Source organism: Dipteris shenzhenensis, chromosome 22 (genome assembly GCF_047967505.1).
Source record: "Dipteris shenzhenensis isolate YYH24624 ecotype China chromosome 22, Dip_SZ_1.0, whole genome shotgun sequence".
In the NCBI taxonomy this organism is placed as follows: Eukaryota; Viridiplantae; Streptophyta; class Polypodiopsida; order Gleicheniales; family Dipteridaceae; genus Dipteris; species Dipteris shenzhenensis.
Window position 1 is genome coordinate 34,412,034 of NC_141617.1, and position 12,172 is coordinate 34,424,205.

General features: G+C 39.8%; 1 protein-coding gene across 1 annotated transcript; it reads left to right on the forward strand.

Annotated features, from left to right (window-relative positions):
• The first annotated feature begins 8,564 nt into the window (after nucleotides 1–8,564).
• ESP1 (hydroxyproline-rich glycoprotein family protein) lies at nucleotides 8,565–10,791 on the forward strand. Its single transcript, XM_087393281.1, has 8 exons — nucleotides 8,565–8,702; nucleotides 8,785–8,862; nucleotides 8,952–8,990; nucleotides 9,102–9,512; nucleotides 9,548–9,574; nucleotides 9,670–9,756; nucleotides 9,831–10,226; nucleotides 10,592–10,791. Exons 1-8 carry the CDS (start codon nucleotides 8,580–8,582, stop codon nucleotides 10,736–10,738), a joined length of 1,308 nt encoding a protein of 435 aa, XP_087249407.1. The 5' UTR covers nucleotides 8,565–8,579; the 3' UTR covers nucleotides 10,739–10,791.
• The last annotated feature ends 1,381 nt before the right edge of the window (nucleotides 10,792–12,172 follow it).

Sequence of the window (12,172 nt, forward strand, 5' to 3'; positions counted from 1 at the left end):
TTCTGCTTTCTTTTGGTTCCTTGGTAAGCATATTATTTAATTATTTATTTACTTTTATATATATTATGCTACAGGCATTCATATCTTGCACAAGAGTTTTGTGTCATTGCGCTTTTTATTATATAAATTTAAAAGTGATTGTGTGTCTTGCTTGTGTTCATATTTAATGCCATCGGAGTGACATTCATCTCTCGCTTAAGAGTGTTATGTTACACTTCTATGTTAATGTGGTGTAGGAAAAAGGAGGGGCATTTATCTCTCATCAGCTGTGTGCTTCATTTTCTTTGTAGGTTTAGAGTTTAGGGTTATATTTTTCTCTAGTGGGAGTTGACTTGCACATTTGTTGTAGGTTAAAAGGAGTGACATTCATCCTTCTATGAAGTTTTTTATGTTACACTTATTTTAGGTCAAAGGAGTGGCTTTCATCTCTTGATCAAGAGTTGTGTGCTACACTCACTTCTTAGGCTTCATAAGTGACATTCATATTTGAATCGAGAGCTGTGTGCACCATACTTCTAAAGCGAGCGATGTTATTCTAATAGTTTTAGTGAGTGAAGCAATTATCTTTTAGTGATTATGCAAACTCTACTTTCAAAATTTGTGATATACTTTAATTTTTAATCGCATGTCTATTGTTTTAGAGTTGACACTCAATGAATTTTTTTTCTATGTTGCAACTTGCAGTATTGGAGTAGCATGCACTTGTGAACCAAATATGGCTCATGTGGGAAAAAAAAGAAAGAGCATTGTGTGTCCTTAGCACTCACGGTCTCAAAAAAAAGTATTCAATAACGAATATGTTCAATACTTTATGATTGTCAGTCACACTCATCTAGAGAAAGCTTTTCCTAGCGAAGAAGCTGGTGTGCATTAGCTTGAAGTTGCAATGGCTTGAGAGCTTTGCGATAGAGATTTCATGGCATTGTCAGAGATGAATTTAGAGATCAATTTTTAAGTCTTTTTGAGCTCGAATCTAGAAGATGTATCGATCAAATTGACCAAGAAATTCAAGCTTGTGAGACAAAAAGGGAAGGTCAAAATATAGAAAATAGAGTACAATATATCAAAGACTTGTGGTGTAGCTTAAAAGGTAAAGGTACATTCATGCAACCCGATGATATCGATCCACAAATATCACCACCACTCCCACTAGCGCCACCACTATTCCAACTACCTCCTCCTCCAATGCCTCATCCATTAACATCTGTCCAACCAACAACTCTCATAGTCCATCAACCACATCAGTCGCTTCTTTTCCCACATCCATCACTCCATATGACCTTCTAACCACCACCACCACCACCACCACCACTTGTACCAACATTAACTTATCATCCTGCTTACACATGTTTTGTCCCCTTACATGTCGTTGCAGCCACATCCTCCTATTGCACAACATTTTATGCCCTCATTTTATCCACAATCTCTAGCACACGATTTTAGAATCATCGCACCTTTTATCCCCCCGCCTGTAAATCTTGTTCAACCCACTATTTTTCCATCTCCTCTATGATTTCCTAGCTTTGCACCCATGGCATTTGTATCCTTTACGGCTGAGTTTCACATATGGAGGTAGAGGAGTACTCAATGCCTTCCCCCCTCGCCATATTGAATCGCTCAAGCACTTTGTGGGGATACTCTTTCTAGGATAACCATAAGAGTCCTTGTTTTTTGTCACGTGTAATATGCATGCCCAAATGTGTCCTGCATCTCCCAAGTCCTTCATGTCAAATGCCTCATGAAACTTGCCCCGAATGCCATCTAGCTCATAGCTATTCTTGCTAGCAAGTAGCATATCATCCACATAAAGAATGAGTATAAGCAAGCTGCCATCTATGCTCTTCTTGGTGTAAAGACAGTGATCTAACTCACTCTGCTTGAAGCATTGAGATCTCATGAATGCATCAACGTTGCGATACCATTCCCTCAGTGCCTACTTAAGATCGTATAGGCTTTTCTTAAGCTCACATACCAACTTCTCATTGCCTTTTTGCACAAAACCCTTAGGCTACTACATGTAGATGTCCTCATGTAAGCCACCATGAAGAAAAGAAGTTTTGACATCCACACCTGCTTTAACTCCATGTCCTCTTTTGCCACCAAGCCAAGCACACATTTGAGTGTAGTCATCTTCATGATTGATGAAAAAATTTCATTAAAGTCCACACCCTTTTCTTGCTTGAATCCCTTGGCAACTAATTGGGGCCTTATACTTAAGCACTACATTACCTGTGACTCTGATCTTGAAAACCCACTTGCAGGGAAGCACATGATTCTTGCTTGGCAAAGAAATAAGATCCCATGTGTCATTCTTCTTGAGTGAATCCATCTCTGATTGCATATCAAGCTCCCACTTGCACTTGTTATCACAAAGCATAGCTTCCTTATAGCATGATAGTTCTCCATAGTCAGTCAACATACATTGTCTGTGCATGGCACAAATCTATCTAGCAGCCTTGACATTATAGTCAACCTTCTCAAAGGCATGTCAACTTGCTATCCATCATGCATATCAACCACATCCGACTCATTATATCCATTGGCTGATGAACTATCATCTGCCCTTTGTTGTGAACCACTAGGAGTACGTGATTGTACCATTTGATCCACATTGGGTGCATGAACATCTTGCCTTCTACCATCATGTGCCAATGGATTAACATCTGAAAGGTGAGCCTGCACATTTCAACATGTTTGATGGGTGTCTTATGCATCTTCTTCTCATTGAAGACCACATCATGGCTGCGTATGATCTTCTTGCCTTCTGAATCCCAAAGACAATATCCTATCTCACCACTTTCACCATAACCCAAAAAGATGCATTTCTTAAATTTTGGATCTAGCTTCTTCCAAAGCTCTTTTGGCACATGTGCAAATGCCTCACACCCAAATATGTGCAAGTGATTGTAAGAGAGCTTTGGGCCACTCCATGCCTCTTCGGGAGCACATCATCCAAACTCTTATTTGGCGATCTATTAATCACATTCACTACAGTCTTCAATGCCTCAACCCAAAATCCACCTGACAAACTAGCATGAGAAAGCATACACTGCATCTTCTCCTGAATAGTCTAGTTCATCCTCTTTGAAACTCCATTTTGAGCTAGAGTATGCAGAGTAGTAATCTCCCTCTTTATGCCGCGTGTGTCATAGAAATTCAAAAACTCATCAAAGACATATTCGCCATCATTATCAATCCTCACGCATTTAAGCTTTCCATAAGCCAACCGTTTCTTAAACACATTGATTGCATTGCTCTTACAAGCCAGAGGATAAACCCAAACTTTCTTCGTTGCATCATCAATGAATGTTACAAATATTCAGCCTGCTTGATGATTGTGTAGGGATAGGACCGCACACATCTGAATGAAGCAAATCTAACTTGTCAAGATCTTTCTTAGCTTGTAGTTTGTGGGCTGATTTAGAGTGTTCACAAAATTTAAAATCTGAAAAGCTCAAACTCGGCACATAACCCAAATGGCATAAGCTTTTCATTCCATTATGACTCATACGGCCCAATTGGTAATGCCATAAAGAAGTACTTGGTTGCTCGGTTATAGCAATAACATGATTAGAAACACCTGATACATGCAAGGGAAACAATGTCACACATTTGGCACCTCTAGCCAAAACCATAGAGCCTTTTTGAATCTTCCGACTCTGAGATCCAAAGATGGTTTGATCATCCAGCCTACCAATTGAGATGAGACTCTTAATCAACTTGGGTACATGATGTACATTCTTCCAAGTAAATGATGAACCATTGACAAATGAGAACTTGATGTCACCCACTCCCACTATGTCACATGCATAGTTGCTTTTTATATGAACACAGCCATGCATTCCACTGTCATAAGTGCTAAACCAATCCCTACGGGGAGTGACATGAAATGAAGCACCAGAATTAAGGATCCAATCTTGTGAATATACATCATCTGATGTGGCAAGTGCTTCTACAGGTAGACTAGACATAAACAATATCTCATGGTCACTATCAGTGGTGACTGCATTGATTTCCTTAATCTTTACTTTGCCTTTCCTATCAGTATCTTTTGGTTCATCTTCATTCTTATTTGCATCCTTTTTCTTTTCCCTTTTTTCTCTTTTCCATGCATAACAATCACGTTTTATGTGCCCCTTCTTGCCACAATGATGGCACTCAATATCCTTGCGACTGCGTGACTTGCTGCATGACTTGCCTCTATCATGAAACTTCCCCCTGAACTGCCTTCTACCACGGTCAACATTTAGAGCTACATCTTGCTTGCCATGATCCACAAACTTCTTCTTGATCTCTTCTACAAGCAAGCTTCCAACGACATCATCAAAGATCTGTAATCTGCCAGGTGCAAAGTTATTGATAGCAGTGTGGAATGTATCCCACAATGATGGCAGCAAACATAGGAGAAAATTTGCCTTAATCTCCTCACCAAAGATCAACTCTTGTGCCTGAAGCTGATTGAAAATAATGTTGAATTCATTTAGATGTGATGCAATGGATCCACCCTCTTTCAACTACAACTCAAATAACCACTTCATGAGATAGACTTTGTTTGACACAGTCTCTTTCTCATATATGGCACATAGCTTGTTCCACAGCTCATGCGTATTCTTCTCATTGGCCACTGAAAAAAAAAGTGACTCAACAAGATGAAGTCTGACAGTAGACTTTGCTAATGCATCCAACTCATTCCAATCATCATCTTCCATGTCTTTTGGCTTTGCAGTTATCCCCTTCAAGGGCTTCAACTACTTCTTCTAAATGAGCACATCCTGAATCTGCTCTTTTCAGAGTGAGAAGTTCATGCCGTCAAACTTCTTGATGTTGTATAGTTCGCACTCTGAATGTGACGAAGTCATGATGCACAACACCAATGTGGCAAAAATTGGACAGAGTTTTCCCTGTAAAACCTCAGTATATCCACCTCAAACTAAGTGCCAAAATCACTATCCAAGTATCCAATAAAAAATGCATAGACCACTGCAGCATGTACTGACTGCACTCTGACAAACCTATCACATCACGCATGCATGTGTGCTGACATCCATTGGCATGTGTCACTGCCAAACTGATGTACTTGCAACCCACAAGTATGAACCTACATAACTAGAAAGAGAGAGTTGAGCTCTATGATGAGGGAGTGAATGGGTCACGAGGTCGATTGTATGTTATGAGTGCAGGGAGCTTAGGACAAGAATGTCAAAGGAGACCAAACTTTGTACAAAATGTGACTTTTTGCAATTTTGCAGACTTGATAACTTTTTGTTGCATAGCTCGGCTCAAAAGAAATTCAAGAGCAAAGTTGTAGCTAGTACACTAATCTCAAACTTCTCTATTCAAACTATGCCCAATTTTGCACAAGAAAAAAGATATGCAGCCCCGAAACATGCTATTCTATCATGCAAACAGCAGCAACATCAGTTTTTCTTTATAAACTGCAAGTTTCTGTAATTTTGTGAGCTCTATAATGCTTTGTGCATAGCTCATATGAGAAAACTTCCAAAACAAAGTTTACAATCTATCCACTAAACTAGGATTTCTTAGTTTATCCCAAAGCTCAATTATGCACAGGTGAAGAGATAATCAGTTTTGAAAATGACAGTTTGTCATGAAAAAAAACAATTGCATAAAATTTCAACAAGGTCTTGCAATAATCATAATTCCCTTCCAGAATGCGAATGCAGCATAGATAATAGTACTCTAATGTGTATCATCCTCACTTTCAACCAGAAAAAGGCTCAAAGGCATCAAAACAGAAGCAAATCCTTGCTCGCTTTTGGTTGCTCCAAATTTGTTCTCTCTTTATTTTTGGATCTCCGGTTCCCAAAATAGCATCTGACCAAAAAGCAGTCCCACTAAAAATAGTATGCTTTCCCCCCTAAAACTAAAAAGCACCAAATAGCACGAAAGCCAAAAAGCAGTCCGTTCCATATTTTAAGGAGGCAGTCCCCCTAGGCTAATTTTGACGTGTTGATTCCAAATTCGATGTCACTTTTTACATACAAAGCTTCATTCACAAGTAATAGTCACATCCTTTAAATTCATTCAAATCACCCCAGTTAGACTAGAACCTAGTATGCCATCATAAGGTTGGCAAGGCCTTGTAATTTAGCCATATGCTATAAAAGCAGGACGTTACTTGCAGAATACTAACTAACCAAAAAAAGGCATAAAACTTCACAACTGAGGCAAATGTTCTTGGGAGGTCTCCTAGTCCTCCTATCACACATATAGATCTCGATCTTGCCACCTTCCTTCATGGTTGTATTGCATTCTGTTCATACATGGATAGTTACGAGAACCCATGTCCATGTTTAACATGGCTGGCTAACATAGACTTGCGTTCGTGTTCTTCATGACCGGTCAACAAACACCTGCGTCTGTGGCATCACTCATCATTACCCATATAAGGGTTTTTTCTTTGAGGGTCAATCGGACCCTAACCATAATCTAAGTCGTCAATCATTCATTCATTCTTGGCCATATTATGGATGCAACTTGTGCATCAATGCGATTCCTTTGTGCATACATTCATAATCCCATAAAGGTACTTCCATATTCTTGTCCACATAATCATTCATCATTTATCTAAAATAGTAAGGAAATTTATTGCTAAAAAATAAAGTGCACAAAATAAATAGATAAAAGGATATATATTCCAAAGTGAGAATTCAGTGGGGTTACAAAGCTTGATTAACTGCTATTACTTTGGTTGCATCATTAGGCATAGTCTTTGGATCCTCAAAGGCTTGTAGAATGGGCTTGCACTGTTCATTGTACGATCCATTTATCAGAATGGTACCAAGGGGAGGTGGAGTTTTGGATCTGGTATAGGAGAAGAATTATTGGGTTGTAGCATGAACTTGTCTTGTAAAAAAAGGAGCTCAAAAATATTGTGGTCGATTTCAGGGTTGTGGGTAATTGGATTGTAGTGAATGTAGAGGGTGGGAGAATGTGTGGTAACAATCCATGATAGAAAAAGAAGGGTAAGCGTGATCAGCTTTGGGTGGTGGTGGGTGTTACAACATGTGTTGTGAAAGCAAGGGACTTTAATACATAGTTGACCATACTAAAACCACCCCCATGTGAGTCCTTGCAAAAAGGGTCCATGTATGCAGCCTATTATAATCACTAGTCCGTATGCCACGACTACACTTGTATCCTTAGAGTGTATGATACCTATGTAAAACAGATCAATGTCTAGGAGTACAATGGAATCCTCTTGTAGTCTACCAAATGCACTTGTTTGTTGGTTGTGCAAGCATTGAGGTGCCCTGGTAGAAGAACTACCCTTTGTGTAGAGAACTCCATAGTATTTGATAATAACGGCATAAAAGGTGAGTCATCTTGGCTGATCTCATGGACATAAGCTTTTGAGTAGCATGTTTCAATGTGTGCTACCCATAATCGGTGGACATAATCTTAACCATAAAAAAACGTGCATTTTCATATATTTGTCAAAGTTCCTCTTAGGTGGCCATTAAAAGAGATGCTATTTGGTTATTCTTGTCTCCTTTGTGTAAAGAGGATCCTTTTGTAGCCAATCACCTTGGTGGTAGGCCCCTTTCAGAATTTTTGGTGTCTTGAACAAAGGGCACCATTGTAATCCAAACAACCATTGTAAGTTCTGTTGTGCTCGCTGAAGTCTCATGTGAAGGAGGATGACATTGATGATTGGTGATCAAACTTTGTGGAGGGGAAATGTCATTTTGTTTTAGGTATTTTAATTGATTGTCATTTTATATGCATAGTGCATTAGCAATAGCATCAGGCACGTCTCTCATGTATGAAACCAAAATTTACTTGACTTGGGCATGTTCCTGGATTCATTGTGGTATATATTACATGACATGTGTAGTAACAATGTGGTAACAATGTGCACTACTTCGTGAATTTTGGCTCGAGCGATGTCATGGTTATGTCAAGTGCGAGTATTTTTGGCTCATTTACCTTCTCCTTAAACCTGTTGCTGATGTGGCATCTCCCTGTTTCGGCCATCTTCTTGAGACGATTTCCATTTCCATTTCCTGTAACTATGGTCCTTTGAGTGCATAGGATTTGTGGTTGGGACAATTGTATGAGAACACAAACATGCGGACGGGCGGGGAGAGAGAGAGAGAGTTTTTCAAAGTCTTTGGAAGACCATGAAAGGTCTACGAGACTAAAGCAAAACTGTTACAAAGGACTGTGCGGGGGTGGCCTTAACAACGGACCATCAATCCCACGTACATATAGATAAATAAGTGCAATGTTGTAGTCTCCAAGAAAGGACTGCTGATACAAAAAATAATAATGATTTGTACGAGGTCATGTCTGGTACAAAAAAGTGGCTAAGCCAAAGAGATAAATATGTACGAGGTACTGTCAGGGGCCAATCACAGAGGTTGCAAGGACAGCATTATTAAGACAAACGATAACTTTGTTTTGCAGATGTCCACAAGCAAACCAGTGCCCCAAGAGCAGTCAGAGATTCTTCTTTTGATCAGCCTATTGGACTTGCAGCAGCAGATTCAGCAGCTACAGTTATGGCTGGAATTTTGGGAGCTCCACAAGTATCTAGCGTGACAAGCCAAGGAAATATGGGTGGAACTGGTCAACAAGATGGTGGGGGTGGTGGAATGGCTTTGGGTACTGATGCACTGACAATTCATTTAGCAGGCATGTCAAGGCATGAACTATATGACATTATCTTGCAGATGAAGGTACTTCGATTCTACGCATACACTCTATGGGGAATAGATTTATTATGTTTTGAGTAGATGATGATGCAAGTATTTTGTGCAGGACTTTATTGTACAAAATCAGCAGCAAGCACGTGAGATTCTGACATCAAACCCTCAATTAATTAAGGCGCTTTTTCAGGTGTGAAGAAATGCTTGGTCTTGTTCATGTAGTCTCACAGGATTCAGATTAAGTGAAATGACTCTGTATGTAACTTTTTGGTCTGACAGATAGAGATAATTCTGGGTTTGGTGCGGGCCCCACAGAGGGTAAGCAAAATCCTTTTTTTAGGGGGGGGGGGGGGGGGTTGCTCTGTAATTATTGCTGATGGATGTGTTATGCACAAGGATAATCACAATCTTGTTGATTTTTTGATGCAGTCTCTTCAAAGTGTGGCAGCCCAAGATCCACAACAGCAGCCGGTACAGCAACCTCGAATACAGCCTGTGCAGGTTCAAAATGCTCCTCAGCTTCCGGCTGTTCAGCAGACATCTGTTCAACAGGGACAGCTGCAGATGCCAGTTGGTCGATTGCCACAACAGTTACAACAGCTGTCTCAAGCTCAGAATGTTCCACTACCTCAATCCCAACACTCAGTAAATACATATGTGCCACCGAATATTCAGAACCTTATTCCAGCCTCATCACCAGCCAATAGCCTGGGTCTGCAGCCTCAGAATCCAGCTGTTCAACATGCTCAGCCTCAGCCAACCCTGCATTTACACCCACCACCGTTGCCGCAACAGCCTCGCCCTTCAGTACCCCAGTGCAGTTGCAGCCTCAGAGTGCACAGGTCATGAGTCTGCAAGCACCTCTTGGTGTGCAGTCACACCTTCCTCAGTCTTCATTCCAGGTATGGCATATTTTTGTGCTATTCAAAAAATATTTCATGAATCTTTGCCTTACCCCTTAAATTCTTAGTCTTGACTCAGCTAACTATTTGTGCAGCAATCAGGCGGAATGTCCCAAGGCTTATCATACCAACCAATGCAGCCGCCTTTGCCTAATCAGCCACCTCCACAGAAGGTCTTCCAGGTTTGTTTATGTCCAGTCTTTGTCATTCCCTATTATCAACATGTTGGATATTCACTCTTTATTATTTCTCACAGATGTCTCGGGGTGGAGCTGACCTTGTTGACCAAGGTGGTCTACCTAGTGGTGTACTTTTGCAAGATGGAAGAGGGCCTACTATGGGGCTCTCCACTGGTTCTGTTTCATGGAACCAATTGTTGCCTTCAAGTGGATCCACTAACATACCTCCCCAGGCAACGACCTCAATGGGTATGGCTGCTCAAATGATTTCTGCCCAGTCTTTGGGTGGTGTTGACAGTGGAACTGTTTCTTCTTTGGGAGGAGTCCTTGCAAGTAATGGAGCACAACCAATTCAACAAGGAACCAGTAGATTATATTATGATACTGAGGGGTCTGTTATGGTTTATTCCCAAGGACACAGTCAGCCACTGATACAACCACAAACTCAACAACAATCACAGCAGAAGCCCCAGGTTTGTGTACAAAGCACCCTTTTTGTCTGGGTGGAACCATTTCATGATTGAGTGCATTGTTTACCTGTGTGTGTAAGCGTTTGCACACGTATGTTCATGCTGTGTGTAGAGTGCTCATGAACTTAATGTCTATGGCATAGTAGTTAGTTTCTCCCTCCTATTCAAGTTAATTAATGCCTATCAGAAGCTCAGAAATGTCACTTTTTTCTTTGCTTCATAATGATGATTTTGGGCAAGTTTATGTGAACATTTGATGCTACAAAAATTCTAGTTTATTTTGTGGCATGGTCAATTGTAATACATGATTTGTGTGAAGGCTGGCTATCATGGCCTTTTAATTTAAATTTTGAGGGGGATTTCTTCAGACTCAGGTACCACTGGAGTTGGAACAACAGAAGGCGTTGTTACAGCAAGTGATTAATCTCACACCTGAGCAAATCAACTCCTTGCCACCTGAGCAGAGACAGCAGGTGCTTCAGCTACAACAAGCATTTAGGACTCAAAGCACTTGAAGAGAATATTCAAGGACATCTAATTTCATTTCAATCATATATTTATACGTATGTCCCACCACACTACATGAGCTTGTGTATTTCTCTTTTCGATCGAGATCTTCAATTGCTTTCACTATTTGTTACATGATCTGTTTGCTTCATATGGGCATTTCCAAAGTGTGTCTTTTTCTGGATGCATGCTATTATAGCATCTTACATTGTTAGATTCATAAGTGGTCAAGAAGCATCCAAGGCAGTATCTCCATGTTTCAATAGAAAAGTGTCATGTCTGCAACGATCTTTGGAAAGGTAAGCAATACCATTTTATTTTCAAAAGAGTTATGCCATGTTATTTTACATATTATCACCTTATATGATGGAATCCTATATGGGTATTTTTCAAATTGAGTCGCTTGTGGAATTCCACCTCTCCTTCATGCAGTACAATAGATCATTCATATCTATTCAAGGTTTACAACATGCTTGTGTTCGCAACTAGCTAGCCACTAAATGCCAAAATAGCCCAACATTTATCATGTTACCAATATCTAAGCTTTTACCAAATCCTGTTTAAATGTGTATCTAACAGACTTAAATAGGTGAGCAAGAGGCACATCAAAATTTCCTAAGCAATTGAAGGGCTTTGTTAGTATTTTACATGGGGAAATTTTTTTATGGCTTTTTATATTCGTAGTGACACTAGATGTGTATCATTTGTGAGGGGTTACAACCCATGATTTATGTGGACTAGTGCTAACATGTGGAGTAGTGTCTCTAAATGTTGACTCTTGAAGAATGATGTTCACAAAATGTTTCAAAGGGAAGATGCAGAGCTCAATAAACTTTAATGAAGTGCATTTTAAACTTTAAGCTGGAAGATGTGGAATAAGTGAAAGATGAGCCATGAGTGATTCTTGAGTGTTAATATTGGTTATATTCAAAGGAGGATTCTCATAGCAAAGGTCTAGTGGAGATTCAAGAACGCTTCTATAATCATATGTTTTTGCGGGTCTTACATGTTTGTATAGGACTTTGCTAACTTGGTGTCTCATTTTAAACAATTAATGTGAAGGCATGCTTACAAGGAAAAACTTAGTTTCTCCATTGCCTTGGCCCAACATTATGTAGGTGTAGTTTTCTCTTTATGCAAGCTCTAGCAACTTTTGATGTGTCTTTCTCTCCTAGCTACTCCATTTTATTGAGGGTTGTATTGCAAGTCTTTTGCCTCCTAATCAGAAAGCTCTCCCTGTAGAGTCACATTCAAATTGTTGTGATTGCACTTGTGTTGAATGTTGTGATTGCAAATGGCCCGTACTTGACAGTATGGGCCTAAAGAGATCATGAATGCTTTAATTGATTTCTTGAAGTTTATGTATAATACTTTGTTATGATTGCACATGTTTTGAATGTCATTGATGATTTGAATGTTGTCATTGCAAATGTGTTGATTTA